General features: G+C 56.7%; 2 protein-coding genes across 2 annotated transcripts; one reads left to right on the forward strand and one right to left on the reverse strand.

Moving 5' to 3' along the window:
• The first annotated feature begins 1,245 nt into the window (after positions 1-1,245).
• On the forward strand, positions 1,246-8,103 carry MYL7 (myosin light chain 7). Its single transcript, XM_032763169.2, has 7 exons — positions 1,246-1,345; positions 2,422-2,532; positions 3,859-3,934; positions 5,634-5,738; positions 6,656-6,734; positions 7,594-7,642; positions 7,932-8,103. Exons 1-7 carry the CDS (start codon positions 1,343-1,345, stop codon positions 8,031-8,033), a joined length of 525 nt encoding a protein of 174 aa, XP_032619060.1. The 5' UTR covers positions 1,246-1,342; the 3' UTR covers positions 8,034-8,103.
• A 1,090-nt stretch (positions 8,104-9,193) lies between these two features.
• On the reverse strand, positions 9,194-14,321 carry LOC116815254 (antimicrobial peptide NK-lysin-like). The gene is made up of 6 exons (XM_032763441.2): positions 14,164-14,321; positions 12,504-12,634; positions 10,902-11,012; positions 10,457-10,628; positions 10,017-10,146; positions 9,194-9,418 (listed from the first exon to the last, which is right to left on the reverse strand). The coding sequence occupies exons 1-5, from the start codon at positions 14,207-14,209 to the stop codon at positions 10,133-10,135; spliced, it is 474 nt and encodes a 157-aa protein (XP_032619332.1). The 5' UTR covers positions 14,210-14,321; the 3' UTR covers positions 9,194-9,418; positions 10,017-10,132.
• Positions 14,322-17,854: the final 3,533 nt, after the last annotated feature.

Genomic DNA, 17,854 nt, shown 5'->3' on the forward strand with positions numbered 1-17,854 from the left:
CTTGCAAATCAAGGGACCTCCCGAGGAGCAAACATTACAGGGGCACTGCTCAGACGTTGCCGCGCCAAAACTTGACCTGAGTAGAGGAGACACGGATGGATCTTTAGCCTCAGGACCAAAGCACACTGGGAGTTCTGGGGTCGTAGTCTAGCACAAGTGCTCTGGCTTGTTTTATAATATTGGCTAACAGAGACCAGTGGTGCTGCAACCGATATGCCATAAGCCCAGATGAACCTCGCTAGCTCCAAGCCCAAAGCCCACGTGATGGCTGGCTCTCTCCGGCTCACTGGGGAAGGCCAGGGTGGGCGATGGTAGGGAAGCCTGCATGCCAGTGCTGCAACAGGTGAACCCAGCGGAGCATGCCCTCGGTGCTGGGGACTGAGGGAGGCCAAAGCATTCCTTTCCTCAGCAACCTTCACAGCAGGAGCTGGAGGCCAGGCACAAGGCAGGAGCCTCTCTCCAGGCTGGGTCTCCATGGAGTGCCCTGTAAATCAGAACCATCCCTGCTGACTTTCAGACCGCTTCCTTCCTGCCTCAGTTTCCCAAGGGTTTTCCGCACAGACCTCCCAGCAGCCTGGCTTGGGGCAACGTTTTTGTAAGGGGTGGCCTCCATACTTGGGCACGCCAGGCGGGGAACCCAGAACCTGGGGCACCGGTGTTTTGAAATGTGGCTGCACACGACTAGCTCGAAGCCAGGGTTTGACCTCACCTCCTGGCGCTGTGCTGTAAGCACTAGGCCGCCCTGCCTCCCTGGCCTGGCTGTTTACTCAATGTGAACGAAGCATTTCAAGAAGGTTCCATCTTGTCCCGATTGGATCAGCCGGTTCCTTTTCGTTTCCAGCTGTATTGTATTGGTTGGGCCGGTGTCAATAACAGAACGCCACAGTTTAAGCAGTCTGGCGGGGGTCCGGGCGAGTGGCTGCAGCCCCCACCCTAGAACAGGCCAGTCGACCCGAACCACAAGCTGGGTTTCGAAAACTGTGTTTCGCTGGAACATTCAACTTTGTTTTGTTCCGATTCGGAGCCAAACCGAATTTTGAGTGGTGAGAAATTCCCGAGGAAGGGAAATCCCGGGATGTGACCAGCATAAGGACCCCGGCTGCTCTGCGGCCGCCTGGGGACCCCTTCCATAGAGCTCAAGCCGGCTCCTGGGGTCCATCCTGCTGGAATGTCGCTGTCATCCAGTCCTTATCACCCCAGCCGGCTCTGCGCCGGGACTGCCAAGTTTGGCGCTCTCCTCCTGTTCTGCTCCTAATTTAGCTACCTAGGTGATAAGCAGCAGTATATAGTGGAGCTCAGCCACTGACTCGCTGTGGAGTAGCTGCGGAGCTGACATAGCAGGATGGTGAGTCCCCCCCACTCCCCAGCCCCTCACTGGAACCAGCATCCAACTCCTGGACAGGGCTGTTCTGAGTGGGAGCCGTCGGACCCGCTCCTGTGGGCAGGAGCACTGTGCTGAGAGCGCCCCCCCAGAACGGCTCCAGCCCCCCACATCCTGGGGCGAGGGAGAGCTAGGGCCTGTGCTGAGAGCGCCCCCCGCCCCCAGAATGGCTCCAGCCCCCCACGTCCTGGGGCAAGGAGCAGCTCCTCAACATGCAGCAGGGCACTAACTTGGGGGGACTGGCCCGGGCCATGCCAGAGCCCCATTGCCAGCCCCTAGATACCCATTGTCAGTGCCCCCCAGCCCTAGCACTGCCAGCAGACCCCAAAACCTCACTGCTGTGCCCTTAGAGCCCCATTGTCAGCACCAGCTCCCCCCACCAGCCCCATTGCCAACCCCTGGCCCAGAGCATACAGCCCCCATGGGAAACATGCAGCCAAAGAAAGCAGGGAAGGGAAGAACTCAGCATCCCTGAGATTACTGGTGACCTTTCCCTGCCTCCCTCCAGCTCTCGCCCACTCGCAGACCCAGAGCCCTTCCCCCACTAGCAGCTGACCCACCCCACCCACCCCCGTGCAGATACCTGCCCTAGAGAGCCCCTTCCCCCTGCCCCATTGCCCCCTGAGAGGTTTGAGGGGAGTTGGAACATGCTGGGGGTTATCAGTGATTTAAAACTGTTTGCTTGATTCACACTGATAACCAGGCACCGGAGAGGGAGGCACCTTTTGTGCCAGCAAGGGACTCCCCTTTTGCCGCTTGTGCCCACTGGCACACATCACAGGGCTCCTCACTGGGGCTGGCATGTGGCACAGAGCTCCTCGCTGATTGGCTCTGCTGGGCTAAGTAAGAATTCCCTGTGCTCTGATGGGCTCTGCCAGGGACAACAGGCTTCCTTGTGCTCTCATTGGCTCTGCCAGAGACAGCAGGATTCCCTGCTCTCTCACTGGCTCTGCTGGGGACTGCAGGATTCCCTGTGCTTTGATTGGCTCTGCCAGAGACAGCAGGACTCCCTGCACTCTGATTGGCTTTTTCCCCTGCAGGCCAGCCGGAAAGCTGGGACCCGAAGCAAAGCTGCTGCCAAGCGCGCCCAGAGGGGCTCCTCCAACGTGTTCTCCATGTTCGAGCAGTCTCAGATCCAGGAGTTCAAGGAGGTGAGGGTGCCATGGCCCACTGCATGTGAATGCCAGCACGCCAGGGAGCCTGGGCAATGCACATGGTGCCCACACAGGGATATGGCCGATGGTGAGAGCAGGGTCAGGGCCATGGCCTTCGCAAAGAGAGAGGGGGGAATATTCAGCACTAGCTCCCCCAAGTAGTCATAGCACACACACAGCGAGCTAGAACCTGAGCATCATCCATCTTGCAGGAAGGCTGCAGCATAACACGACTTTATGTCTTAGAATCCAGAAACTTAACACAAAAGAACCAAAATCAGAGAGAGACAAAACAGGTTGCTCCCTGTGGCAGCAAGGCCCAACTCACCCCATCTTTCTCTAGGTAGACTAACTGCACAGGACCCAGATTTCCAGCTACCCTGCAGAGCCCCCCAAGCCTGCAAGCAGGACCAAGAATCCCCTTATAATTTAACATGACTGTCACGGAGTGTGGGGGAGTCAGGGCCCTGCACCCCTGTCTTCCTGTGATTCACCATGACTCTCAGCCAGCCAGTAAAGCAGAAGGTTTATTTAGATGACAGGAACACAGTCAAAAACAGGTTTTGCAGGCACAGACAACAGGTTCCTCCCCAATTAAGTCCATTTTGGGGTCCCAGGAGCACCACAGCCCCATTGGGGGGTCAGAGCCCTGTCTGTCCTTCCCTCCATTCCCCAGCCAGCTCCTGAAATCCCTCTCCCCCCCAATGTCTCTTCCTCCACCCCCCGCCCAGCCTTTGTTCAGCTTTCCGGGCAGAGGTGTCACCTGGCCTCTAACCCCTTCCTGGGTTCTCACACGTGCTCAGGCATCTTCCCTCCAGCCAGTCTCCCATCCCCCAATGCAGACCGTCCTCCCAGGCCAACACCCCCTACTCAGCATTCAAAGACTACAGTAAGAACAGTCCCAGTTCGTCACAGTGACAGCTCAGACTTTTCACACAGTTTGCAATACACCACACTTTGCATTGGCTGGCTGGTTTCTGAGCCTCTCGCGGTCACGTTTTTAGCTCTTTTCCCCAACCACAAGGTACTTGTTTGGAACCAAAGCCGAGATTCTCCCCAAATCACCTGACTCCAGGAGCTGGAGCTTGAAGGGGGAAATGCCAAATATCATGACACTCGCAAGTCAGCCACGCTGGGGCTGCAGGGAATAATGTGACCTATGGTCTTAGCCATGGCAAGCTGGGCTGGAGCTAGGCATGGCTAGGGAGAGGGGAAGATGCCAGCTGGAGGGAGGTTCTGCCCTAATGGGAGAGTGAGAGGGCTGGTGCCGAGGGCTGCAAGTAGGCCCAGGCCCCAGGGCTCAGAGTCTCATTCTGTTCCCAGGCATTCAGCTGCATCGACCAGAACCGTGACGGCATTATTACAAAATCAGACCTGAAGGAGACCTATTCCCAGCTTGGTGAGTGAGCACCTCGCCCCTTACCCTCCCAGTGCACCTTGGCCAGGGGCAGGCACCAAAGCTATCCCCGGTAATCATCATTGTGAAATGCCAGGCCTCAGCAACCCCCCCGGGCCTGGAGCTCGCTGTAGGCTTCAAACACAGACCAGAGAGTTGCCCAAAGAATGACAAACCTGTCAGGACATCAACATCTATCTATCCCCATCCACCCCCTCTATCTATCTATCTATCCCACCCCCTCTCACTTAAGTGGCTTGCCCTCTGGTGGGAAGGCAGTGGAAGTTCTCTGCTGTCCCGATCTCTGGCAGAAGTGAGTTCCCTAGTTCCATATGGAACAAACCTAGGCCTGGTGCATCACTTGGAATCGAAAAGGTCTGAAAGTCCTTAATCTCAGGCACGGCAGCTTTGTGTGAGTTTTGCTTTTGTATTCCCATGTATTGGCCTGGCATCTAGCTCCCCAACCATGGCCCCGTGATGCCAGGTGCTGCACAGACACAGGACGCAAAAAAAGGTCTGAGTTTTCAGTTCATTCAGAGAAAAACCGAGAAGCTCCTGCACTTATGCTGGGAGCCCAGGAGCAAAAAAAGTCTCTTCTGGCTTCCTCAGCCCTGTGGTGCCAATGTCCCCCACCGCCCCCCGCCCCAGAGCATGGGCCTACCCCTTGTCTCTGAGGAAGAGGGGAGCCCTCGGAGCAGGAGAAAGGCAGGGAATTCTCAACCACCACAGGCCCATGGGCTGGTGCACAGTAAAGGAGGATCCTGCCAGTGGGTAACGCCCCTGTGAATGGGGGCGTGGGCTACTGGGGGATCCTGCACCACCAGGGAGCGGGTGGGGCCGGGGGCATCGCTCTAACAAGACAAGTCCTTTATGTTACAAATCAATGGAGGAAGCCAGCTGCTAGCTCCAAAACTACCCAGCTCCCCGCCCCCTTGGCAGGCAGCGGGAGCAGGCTGCTTATCAGCAGGGCCGCTGATTAAGTAGCAGGCACGCTTTTTCCACCGGGCACTTGAGCTTGGCATCTCATGATTTCCTCCCCCTGCGTCATCACTGATAAGGCCAGCTCTACTTGCCTGCATTGTGGGGGAGTGAAGCGATCGACTTGTGGGCTCAGGGGCCCGGCTCAGGGGCAAAGCGGGCCTCCTCCTAGAGCAGCATGAGGCACGGGCCCGGGTTCAGCTCAGATCCCGGCCCTGCCCCTCTGGTGTCTTTATCAAAGGGGGCTCTGCAAAGATGACTTTCTCCACCGACGCTGCCATGGAGATCGGCCTATAGATCCCGACTGAGATCAAGGGGACCTGTCGTGCTGGGCCCTGCCCTCACCCTGACCCAGAGCAAGGGGACCTGTCGTGTCAGGCCCTGCACTCACCCCGACGGAGATCGGGGGTACCACTGTCATGCTAGGCCCTGCACCCACCCTGACGGAGATCGGGGGCCCCCCATCGTGTCAGGTGCTGCCCAGAGGTAGCAGAGGGTGAGAACGGAGCTCAGAGTGGGTTGTGTCATCCGATGGCATGATGTGCCAGCCCCCTGGCTGGAGCTGCCTCCCTCCTCAGGTTGTGCTGGGGTCCGGGCCTCCCGTCGTACAGCGGTGGGGCTCCACGGGGCAAGACCTGCTCCTGCCACCAGAAAACAAACGGTGCTCCAGGCAGGGGGCCAGTGAGGGAAGATGGGCTCTCACCGGGCCTCCCGTCCTCACCAGGGAAATTGAACATGAAGGATGAGGAGCTGGATGAGATGCTGAAGGAGGGGAAGGGCCCCATCAACTTCACCGTCTTCCTTGCACTCTTCGGGGAGAAGCTGAATGGTGAGTAGGCCAAAAGCCGACCAGGGCCGAGAGCTGGAGAGAGCCCCTTCAACCTGGGCTCTATCGACCTCTGGGACGTCCCTGACCCTATCGCCGGAGCATCCGAGCGCCTCACCCTCCATGATATATTGATCCTCACACACATGGGGTTATGAGTCCCATGGGACAGATGAGGAAACTGAGGCACAGAGCAACTGGGTGACTTGCCCAAGGTCACACTGGGGTGGCACAGGTTTCCCGTGTCGCTGACCAGCCCTCACACCACTGGAGCATCCTCGCTGTGCCCAGCTCTGCTGCCCGCTTGCTCTTGGCACCCTCGAGATAACTTCAAGCTACACCCGCAGTGCGGGATCTGCCATGGTGCCTTTCTCCCCCACTGGTGACTGTTCCAAATGGAGATCGAAGGTCTCTGCCTGGAAAGGGGGATTCCCTGAATAGCTTCGCCAGCATCCCCTCCTTGGCATGGCCAGGTCCCCCGTCGCAGGCCCCAGGTGTGAGCCGTGGCTGAGGGCTGCTGGGCCCCACGGGGCTTGGAGACACCGTGATCCATGCTGGGAAAGCCATACAGTTTCCTGCTGCCACTTAACTCAGCTTTTAGCTGCTGGGGTCTTTGGAACCCAGTCCTCCCAGCAATGGGCCTGGGCAGGGGCATAGAGGTGGGAGTGCAGCTGCCCTCTGAGATGTGGCTTTGGGCACCTCAGAGCGGTCAGGGCGCAGGCAGGGAATGCAGGTTCCCAGTACCTCTGAGAAGAGGGAAGGTCGTTGGCTTGTCCTGCCCTGCAGATTCAGAGTGCAAAGAGAAGCAGTGCTGTGCCCCCGCCCCGAGGCAGGCATGGGGGGGGCCTAGAGCCGGGGGAACGTGGCTGGGGAGCCTCAGCCTCATCCTGAGCTAACCAGCCCCCCTGCCCTCCCCCCAGGCACCGACCCAGAGGAATCCATCCTCAACGCTTTCAAACTCTTCGACCCCAATGGAACCGGCCACGTGAACAAGGACAAGTGAGTCAAAGCACCCCAAGCCGGGGTGTGTGTGGGGGAGTTGCAGGCCTAGGGGTACCCGACACCCCTAGGCCCACAGGGACACGAGCAGCCCCTGCTTCTGCGGCCTCAGCTTTTGGAAGCCCAGGTGGAGAGGCCCTTGACCTGGTGTCTTGGGGGGGCTGCGCGCCCCAAGATCTGACTGACCACAATGGTGGGGGTTGCAAATCAGAGCCCAGGGTGTTTCAGGCTGGGCTCTCAGGGCCAGATTCCCAGGTGTCCGATGGCTCGTGGGGCAGGGTGAGACCTCTCCAGTGAATGGCAAGGCCAGGAGCCGAGCCGGCTCTGTGCCACCCTGGTGCTGGGGGCATCCTGGGCCAAACTGGGCATGGGCTGGAGCCAGGAGGAGGCCTGGCTGGGCCCCACTGTCACTGCCCCAGTGGGGAAATGGCCATGAGGAGCGGAGCAGGCTGCCACAGCATGTGGAGTGAGGGGGTCCGGGGGGCAGGGCAGGGCTGAACAGATCCCAGCAACTGAGAGGCCAGCTCGGAAAATATGGGGTTAAAAAAAGTCTCTGTGTGCAGTGGGCAGATCTGTCTAGTCCTGTGGGGCCTGTGCCCCTGGAATCACCCCCCCCGACCCTGGCCCCCTTCCAGACCTTACCCAGCTCCTGTCCCCCAGGCCCTGTCTCTCAGATCCTTCCAGCCCCTGCCCCCCTTCAATCCCCACCCTGCCCCTTGCCTGGCCCCAGCTGGCCCCTACTCCCCCTTAGGCCCCAGCCCCCCAGTCTCTGCCTGGCCCCAGCTGAGCTGGGCACTCAGGGGCAGTGGGCACAAACCCAAGGCTCTGCGTTCTCACTCACATCCTGTTTTGTTTGCAGGTTTAAGCAACTCCTGCTGACCCAGGCAGACAAGTTCACCCCGGAGGAGGTGAGATGGCCCCTGCTCTCCCCCACCCCCAATCTGTTGGGCCCAGGAACTCACCCTGCCTTTAACCCCACCGGTTGGCAGGAACCCCCTCCTTGCTGCACTGGGAAACATAAGTGTGTGTGTGTGTGTGGCTTTGCACTACACCCCCCCCCATGGCAGATCTGCGTGCCCGCCAGCCGCTCAGGTCTTTGGTGCCCAGGCTGCAGCCTCCCTCATGGCTCCTGCCCCGTGAAGTCGCTGGGATCCCTGCCCACAACTCATGTCCTCACCCCTGCTCTCTCCTGCCCAGGTGGAGCAGATGTTCGCGGTGACACCCATCGACGTGGCAGGAAACATCGATTACAAATCCCTCTGTTACATCATCACCCACGGCGACGAGAAGGAGGACTGATGGGTGATGTGGACAATCGGCATGTGCCCCACGCCTAGTGCCATTGAAATAAAAGCCCAAGTCCATCAAACGAGAGCCCCCGTGTGTGACCAGTGGGAAGCCCCATCTGTGCCCAAGGGGAAGAGGGAATATATGGGGATATACCTATCTCATAGAGCTGGGAGGGACCCCAAAAGGTCATTGAGTCCAACCCCCTGCCTTCACTAGCAGGACCAAGTACTGATTTTGCCCCAGATCCCTAAGTGACCCCCTCAAGGGCTGAACTCATAACCCTGGGTTTAGCAAGCCAATGCTCAAACCACTGGGCCAAGCACAGCTCAAGGGTATTCCCTAAGTACTGAGTGTGAGGCCAGGGGGACCCTGGCACAAGGACCTGTGGGTGACTGGGATGCAAAGGGCCTCTACTGGGCATGCAGCCCGTGGTGCCCTCCTCCACTGTGGGCCCCGGTGGGGAGCGATGGGCAGGCCCCGGGACGGAGGAGGACGCAAGCCATGTAGGGTCGCTCTCCCATGATGGAAGCAGGGGGTATTGGGAATCCGCCCTGCGGGAAGCAGCCTAGGGGAGATGCGGTTCAGATCCAAAGCTCACCCCTGTGAGGGGGGCCCTTGTCCACACCCTGGATGTGGCCCCGCCAGCACAGCAGAGGAAGGATTGTCACAGGATCGTCTCCTGGCCTGAGAGGTGAGAGCCCCCTCTGCGCAGGGGAGCGGGTGACCAACAGGCAATACCTGCAGTCACCATGTCTCACTTGCTCCCCCTCCCCATCCCATATCTCCCTCCACGTTAACCACGGTGAGCTCGGGACACGGGGCGGGTTCACTGGTGGCCACTTTCCCCTCCTGCGCTTACCAGTCCTCAGGTGCGTCTTGTTCTGAGCCAACAGCTTCCGCTCCCATTCCTGCTCCTGGACCCTGCTCTTGTCTGGGGGGCGAGGGGGAAGGAGCTGCAGGGGCCAAGGCCACCACAGCCACGCCCAGCTTGTGACGTCAGGGCTCTGCCCTGGGATAAGGCAGGAAGGAAAGGCAGACAACAGGCCAGAGAAATGCAGGATTGTGGCTGGGACAAATGTTTCTCAAGCAGCCTCAGCAGCCCTGGAGCCGAAAGGCTCGTTTCTGCCTGCCCACCCTCCCTGCCCAGCAGGGGCATCAAGCCAGCCACATGTTGTCCAAAGCACTTTATTCATAAGGAAGCCAAAAGCAGCAGGGGGGAAAGGGGGGTCAGATGCTGGGCTGGTGCAAATCGGCATGGCCTGGTGCTGTGCCCCCGTGTACCAGCTCAGCATCCAGCCCACGATATCCAGCAGAAGAGATGCCAGAGCCAAGCTGATGGCCAAGGGCTGGCAGAGTCACTGTCCTCCGGTTGTCTGCTCCGGTCTGCAGTGGTCCTGGATGGGGGAGACAGCAGCATGGGGCAGTCAGCCTGTGAGCTTAGCCAGCAGGGGTCCTGCTTTCCACCTTCAGCTCCAGGCTCTACCCACCGTCTCCTCCACAGCCCCAACTGAGCTAGCCCCCCATAAACCCCCCAGCTGCCCACACTGCCTGGGGCTCATAACCCTGGGTGGCATTCGGAGCACCCACTGGTGAGCGGGTCCCCTAAGCACCCACCCCCGTGGGCACATGTGGCTGTCAGTGTGTGCTCCAGGCCCTGCTCCAGGCCCGATCCCTAGAGCTGAGCGTGGGGCAGCCCCAGCTGTGGAGACGTGGCTCTTTAGCACAAGCTGTGGAGCTCCTGCTTTAAGCTCTGCTGGTCCCCAGTGTGCAGCCACCCCGCCCAGGGCATCAGACCAAGGAGCACATGGGTCCTGGAGACACCACCGCCCTCACAGGGCTGGGCCAGGCTGAAGCACTGGGCTGAAGGAGCCCCGGCTGCTGCTTCAGCGTCACCTTCGGGTCTGGCTTATAGCACCATGCCCTGAGCACCAGTGAGTCCCGCTCCCCACCTCGCTCCCCCAGCCCAGGGATCTGCCTTGGGGTATCACATACCCAGCTGGCCCTATGCTGTGCTCCAGCCAGCCAGTTCTGTGCATCGCAGGTGTGCGCAATCAGCAGCAGCGAGAAGCTTTGGGGAATCGGCGTGGCCTCGGGGCAAGCGGCGGGCATCAGTTGGAGAACTCTGGAGGGAAAGCAAGTGTTTCTGGGTCAGAGCAGCTCTAGGCCGACCTAGGCATCCTCTGTGCAGCACCTCTGAGACAGGCCAGGGGCACGGCTGAGCCCTAGCGGGATAGTCCCGGGGATGGGGGAAGAACAAGGTGAGGAGAGGATCCCTGGAGATGCGGGAGGGGGTAAATTCTGCAGGGGACAATTCCTGGGGTGTGGGTGATTGCCAGCAGAGGAAGAGCCCAATCAATGTTTCTGGGAGAAGCCCCGAGGAGCCTGGGCCGAAGTTTCCCATGGGGGATGAACTGCAGCCTACACGCTCTCACCTGGGGGCTCCTTGCAGAATCTGATGCTGGTGCAGATGTCTCCGGCCTCATCACCATTCTGCAGTCCCTCTGTGAGCTGATCTTTGTACTTTTTCAACAACGATTTGCAAGTCTGGGCCTGGCGTCTGCCCACAGATCTGCACACGGAGTTCAGGGCCTTGTTGATAGCATCCTGCGGCGAGAGCCCTGGCACATGAGCTATTGCACCGCACTCTGCCCACCCTTTCCTCTCCCATAACTGCATCATCAGCCACGGAATCATCCCACGGTCCACTCCCCACCTCTCCCTCTCCTTCCCCACTCTCCCATCACCTCACGCCCTCTGCTCTTCCCACCCCCATCTTCTCCCTCATCCCACCGTTCCTCATCCCCCACACACACTTCCTCAGGCCCCCTGCTCTAACCACTGGCCAACAGGCAGCACAAGCAACACTGGGTGATTTACCTCGTCGGGGTCATCGCCAACCATGTCCTTGAGTTTCCCCACAATCTGGGTGCAGAGCATGCACTTCTTGTTAGGGGGCCGAGCCTCATCTTCCTCCTCCAGCTGATCCCACTGTCCCAGAGAGAACCAAGAGGCCCTGTAATGAAGCTATGGGACCAGGGACCAGTGCGGCCGGGCCCAATGCAGCAGTAATGGGGGGGCGGGGGACACCCAGCCCAAGAGGGGCTCTCAAAGGGGTTGGGCCAAGTGTTCCATTGTTACCTCCTCTGACCACAGGGCAGCAGTATCCCTGTCATGATCTATCTCGGTCGCTCATCTAGCCCTAATCAATATTCTTAGTTATTATTCATACTGCAGGAGCACCCAGGAAAGTGGTTATGGGGCAGGACCCCGGTGCCAAGCACTGCACAAACGCAGAACAAAATGATACGCTCCCTGCCCCAAAGACCGCCACACAAACTTCAGTGTATTTATTAAGGCTGGTTGAACGTTTCCCCTTGAAGCTGTTTTTCAGTGGGAAATTGGGTTTTCGACTTGGAAAAATGCTCCCCTGAAAGCGTCTACTTCCTGTGGGAAATGTCACTTGTTCAGCCAAAAAAAAAACAGAGCAAACAAAATATTTCAATGCCGAAGTATCTTATGGGAGCTGTAGTACAGGTGCTTCCAGCTTCCAGCCTCCCACTTCCAGCCCGGTCCATAGAGGGCTCCCCAGCTGAACATCGTCTTCCATGATGCACCGGGGAGAGGTGGCAGCCACAATAAGAAGGGAGACTGTAATGCATCATGGGAGATGTAGTCCAGCCAGCCACAGAGGAGAATGGGTGCATGAGGCACCTGAACTACAACTCCCAGGAGGCACCACAGCAGTATTTGCAAACCCAAAATATTATGGTTTTCAATATTTTTGCTGAAAACTTGAAATTTCCCAAGGGAGAAAAAAAAACAGCTCTAAATTTATCCTTTCAACCACCCCCGCCAGCAGGCAGGGCCATGCTATGCTCCCATTTTCCAGACAGGGAAACTGAGGCACAGAGAGACAAAGTGACCTGCTCAAGGTCACTCAGGGAGTCTGTGGCAGGGCAGGCTAGTGCCTTCACCACTGGAACACCATTCCTCACCGACACAAGTGAAGTTTTGCCTATCTTGGCCTGGGGTGGGGAGGTGGGAGTCAAGGGGGTGGAGTTAGGGGGATGGGATAAGAGAGGGTAGTGGGGTTGGAAGCAGAGGGTGAAGAACTTGGGTTGTGCAGTGGAAGGGCTGCTGCAGTGGCTGGCTCCTGCCATTGCCTCACTAGCTGCCCCAGCTCCTCCCTGGTGCAGGGGGGCAGAGAGAGAGGCGGGGGCAGCTGGCTGGGTTGACCCGCCTGTGGATCATAAGTGTTTCCTGCAACCTCAGCTGCAGCCACCCAGCACCCCTCCATGCTACCCCCTCACACAACCTTTTGTCACCCAACTGCAGTCAGTTCCCCTCCCCTCGCTCCCTGCATGGGCAGCAAGTGGGGAAGGGACGCGGTATGGAAATGGGTTGGGGAAAGCCAGATGTGGCTCCAGCATCCGCCCAAGGAAATGTGGGCGGAGAGATGGACACGGCTCTAGCACTCACCAGAGGAACGTCAGCCCAGAGGCTTGTGCAGTACTGCTTTCTCTGGCATTCCACGGCCGTGGCCACATCCTGGCACCAGAACTTGGGTCCTTGCAAACATCGGGTGGGAACCAAATCTTGGCTGGCAAACGCTGCCAAACAAAGAGAGAAGTGTGAGGTGCGCAGAACCCTGCGGACCTGTAACACTCTCTAGCTGGCCCACAGGCGCTTCCCTCAGGAGAACGTGAGCTCCCAACCCTTATCTGGTATGTCATGCTCTGTCCCCATGGCCAGACCCACAGCGTTTCTGCCATTCAGCCTAGTAAATCTTGAACTCTAGATAATAATACATTCTGCATGCAGTGTGCATCAGTCTCACTGGGGCAGGGCTGGCCCCATCTTGCTGATGAGATGTCTCAAGATACAAAGAGACACTACAAGGGCAGGCAACAGGATCAGAGGTTCTCCGGGAAGTACAGAAAGTGTCTTTCTGGGTGTGACTGTGTTGATTCCCGTGGGGTTATGCCCGGGGGGAGGGGCGCGTGTCTGCCCAGTGGGTCATTCGTAGACTCATAGACTTTAAGGTCAGAAGGGACCATTATGATCATCTAGTCTGACCTCCTGCACAACGCAGGCCACAGAATCTTACCCACCCACTCCTGTATTAAACCTGTGTCTGAGCCATTGAAGTCCATTCATTAGCCTTTGCATTAACATGCAAGAAAAATAAAACGGAGCTTTTCTAGTAATAGATACCAAAAGAAAGGGCTAAGCAGGATCTGCTGCTGTCTGGAGCATCCCAAAATCCTCAGGAGGAACATTATATTATGATGATGATGTATTTGAATTACCAGGACCCTATTATGCCAGGCAATGTACAAACACACAACGAAGAGACAGTCCTTGCCCTACAGCTACAGAAAACTGGTCTAGCTGCACTGTGGGAGCCTCATCCACAGGAACATGATGGGACTCACCAGACCACCAGAGCAGAACCAGGGTCCAGCCCAGACAGGACCCTGCCTCTGATAATAGCCAAGACCAGAGGCACCAAAGGAAGAGGCAGGCAAATCCAAAAGCAACTCGCCAGCTTTCCTTCCTACCCGCCTCTGTTGCCACACTCCGTGGATTCTTCTAGATCAGCGAGCAGAGCGGTCAGCCCCAAGTGTCTAAAACTCAGGAGTCAGGCCTCCAAAATCATGAGATTTCAAATTAACAAGGTGGGGGGTCTTTTATTGGCCTCCTAGAGCTGGCATGTTCTGGGGTCCACATGTTTCTCTTCAGCCTTAAGGGTGAAAAATTCCCTTTTTGCCTGGAAGGAAAGGGGAGACACTGACCTAATCACCTGATCCCCGCAGCCTGGGCGCTGGTGAAATTAGCACATGCCACGAGGCTGGCGTTACCAGGCAGAGCTCTCCATGCCGCTAAGCACCTGTCGGAGCCGGCTGGGTCCATGTTCTACAATTCTGGATTGACTCATTTTTCTCACCAGCGTGACTGGGCCTGACCTGCTGGCTGGCTGGCAAACCCCTCCCATCTCTCTGGTCCAGAAGCAGATGCGCCTGCCTGTTAGCAGGCATGGCTCCTAAAACCCTTCGGCGCTCTTGGCTGGCTCCTGGCTGGGGCCTGGCAATGGGGGCGGGGGGATGGGAAGCAAGCCTACCCCTCCCTCACTTCTTACCTGTGGCCACAGTGAAGAGCAATGGGAGGACAAGTATTGAAGCCATTGGAGCCGGACGATTGCTGGAATAGCTGGCCAGCACTCTCACAGTGGCTTTTATAGCCTAAGTGAAGGAGGCGGAGGGGTCTGGCTGGGCCAGTGAGAGCTTCTGAAAGCTGGAGAGACCTTAAAAAGGAGTGTTAAGGTCCTGCTGCCCCTCCCTCCCCCGACCCCTGCTGCTCTTCCTTCCTCCTACGCCCCTGGCTTTCTGCAGAGATGCTCACCACAGAAACTAACCAGACACAGGAGGCAGCAACCACCACAGGCTCTACTCTGTTGGGGGCCAGCTTCCTCTCCCCCTGCCTCCTCCATGGGCTCCCTGCACCCCATCCCTGGGGCCCTGGTATCTTCCCCTCTGACTTAAAGAGGTACTTAGTCCCTGCTCCTGTTCACGTCAGCAAGGCAACACCGGGTCCTAAGCCCAACCAGCAGGTGCTTTCATTGCAGCTGCGTGGGACCATGCCTGGCCCAGTTAATACATGGTTTGGGGGTGATTTCCAGGTTCCCAGCCTCCTCTCTGCAGCCACTGTCTTCTCTGACTCACCAGAGCTGAGGGTCGGCCCCTGGTGGGGACCACAGCTCAGAGCCAGGCAGCTGGGAACAATCGCAGAAGCAGCTGGTGGTTTCCAGCTCAGGCTTCAGTCTGTTCGCTCACAGGCATGTGGCGGCCTCTGCGCTCAGAAAGCAGAACCCCGCAGTTCATCTTTGCTGCTTCCCAGCTGCTTTGGTCCAAGCTGGCGTCACTGCATGGGTGTCACATCAAGGCGCTGTGGCATGGGTCCACCGCGAGTTATATCTGTCATGATCAAATTGGCCGAGATGCCTTCTAATATACTGAGCTAAGCAGGACCTAGCATAGACCCCCGTGGCACCTGCCACTCACGGTCATCACGAAAATTAATCAGTGGTGAGTTGGCCAGTTTACAAGCCATACCAGAACTTTAGCCCTCCAGTCTATGACTGATTGATTTCCTCTTGTTATGAACTTTGCCAAAGGCTTTTTGAAAGTCACAGGAACACAAGAACAGTCAAACTGAATCAGACTGAGATCCAGCCAGCACAGTAGCCTGTCTATGACAGTGGTAGCACCAGATGCTGCAGAAGAAGAAGTAAGTTCCCTCAGGACCACACCAGGGTTTTTGCCGCCCTAGGCGGCAGTGCTCCTCCTCTGAGCATTCGGCGGTGGGGTCCTTCCGCTCTGTGTCTTCGGGGCACTTCGGCGGCGGGTCCCAGAGCGAGTGAAGGACCCACTGCCAAATTTCCGCCGAAGACCTGGAGCGGAAGGACCCCCCTCCACTGAATTTCTGCCAAGGGCGGCAAAATGCCACCCCCCAAATCCTGCCACCCTAGGTGACCGTCTAGGGTCACCTAGTGGAAGCGTCAGCCCTGAGTACCCTGTGGTAGCAGATGTGGGATAACCTGACCCCCATTTAAGTCTCCCCCTAACTCCTGAAGCACAAGGTTTAATTTCCCCCCAAAATGCATGTTAGCTTTAACATGAACTCCGGGATATTCTGGCCAACCATATAAACATCCAATCTCTTTTTCAAACTTGCAAAAGGCTTGGCATCTGGTGGCAGAGAGTTCCACAGTCTAATTGTGCATTGTGCAAAACACTCTTTCCTTTTATCGGTTTCCCGCATCTTCACTTCATCGAATGGTCCCTTGTTCTTGTATTATGCGACAGAGAACAGAAGCTGGGTTCCCAATCGCCTGTCTCTAGATCAATTATTGTTACAAGTGTCAGCACATGTAATTAAGGTCACCTGATACGTCCCATTATAAGAGCCTGTTTTCAGATGCTTATAGCTTTGTCAAATTTGAATCTTTCAGGCTGAAATTTTCCATGCTGAGTGTCTGCCACAGACTGAATTTTGGGGGGGAGAGTTTCAACAAAAATGGTTCAGCAGTTTCTCAGAATGAGGTGAGAAATATACAGGTTTTTCCCTCAACTAAAAATATTCTTTCAGTGGTTTCATTGAGAAGCCCTAGATTCTGCATGTTTTGGAGCAGGGGCTTGAAATCTGGTGAAGAGATCACCTTCCAGTCAGAACTGTGCCTTGTGCTGCCCATGTGAAAATTCACCCACCTTTGGCAAAGTTGCAAGGCTTTGAAAAATTGTAGTCTGTACATCTCACTTGGGACTTATTAGATTTTGGTAGGGTGGCTAGATTTCATGTGCCCTGAGGATGCTTCATCCCCTCAAAGCACCTACATGTGCTATCCCCACAGAGCGATGGAGCATGTTCCAACCTGAGGCTGCATAAGCTAAGAAGGACTGTCCCTGCAATTAATGTTTGGCAGTGTGGTGCTGGACACCAGCAAAGAGACTGTCATGGACAATCTAGAGGGGACAGGGACAGAAGGGGCTATTCCATCTAAAGAGCACTCCCCGCCCGGACCTGGAATGGAACCCAAGGTGCCTGAATCTCAGTGTTCCTCTGTTAGAAGCACAGGTCTGTGAAACTTGCTGATACAGTGTGTGTCTGCATAATGCGCATCCAGTAGCTGGACACAGAGGATAACAACCTTCTACTACTGACAATTACTTGTTAGCTCTAGCGGCAGAGGTCTGTGAGGTGCAACTAAAGATTCCAACCCTGCTGGTGACCCACACAGAATGAGAAGTGTTAATTAGACCCAGAAAGCCTGACCATGGAGGATTGGTCAGGCTCAGGAAGGAGTTACAAGGCTAGCTGGGAGAAGCTGGCCCAGGAGAGGTGGGCTGGAGTCCCTGTTCTCTGGGAAGGGCCTGGCAGGAGGCAGGTGAAGGGAGAACCTACAAGGGAGTCGATGGGTGGAGGAAGTTATTTAGTTTGTATTTTTGGCTGAGTCTGAGTCTTGCTGAGGGAAGCCCTGTGAGCAGCTGCTCTGGAAGACGTGTGAGGCTGAAAAGCCATCTGGGTAGGGGCGGAAGACACTGTGTTACCGGACATCACTCATTGGGGATGTCGCTACCCCAGAAAGGTAGCCTTACCTGGCTGGAGGGCCTCACCGCTGCTGTCACAGACCAGTGAAGTCCAGAGAGAGCGGCGGAGTGGATGAAATACCATGTCGTGCCACAAGAAGGTGCTCCGGGATGGTGCAGCTACAGCAGGGTTGAATTACGGCTCCACAGGCAACCAGACCATATATGATCTATGACATTACTTCCCCTCTTGGTCCGTGTCTACTTACCCTCTTCAGCAGCCTCTTGGGAGGGATGTTGTGAAAGTCCCACGTCAACCAGCTGTCCTTTGCCCACTACTTTATTGACCTGTTTAAAGAATGAGCTTGTTCCCTTTGCAGAAATCAGGCTGGCTAGCCCCTATCACATCACCACTTTCCAGAGGTTTTATTCTGATATTTTTGTTTCTCTGCCCAGGACGGATTACTCGCTGCTCTGTAATTCCCCACATCCCACCTACAGCCTTCCTTAAATACAGGTTCAATGCTTACCATCCTCAATCCTCAGCTACCGTCGCTGCTGTTCATCAGAGATTGCCTCTTTTTCCCGGCAGCTCACCCTCTTGCTCTTAGAACTCTTGGCTGGACCATCTGGGCCTAGTGACTTGTTTTTCAAATGATCAATTTATTCCCTTACCTCTTTTTCCAATACCTTGGACTCTAGCAACACCTCATCCTTATTACCAGGAAAGAGCAGGTGCAGGGT

The sequence above is a fragment of the Chelonoidis abingdonii genome, chromosome 2, assembly GCF_003597395.2.
Source record: "Chelonoidis abingdonii isolate Lonesome George chromosome 2, CheloAbing_2.0, whole genome shotgun sequence".
NCBI classification, from domain to species: domain Eukaryota; kingdom Metazoa; phylum Chordata; order Testudines; family Testudinidae; genus Chelonoidis; species Chelonoidis abingdonii.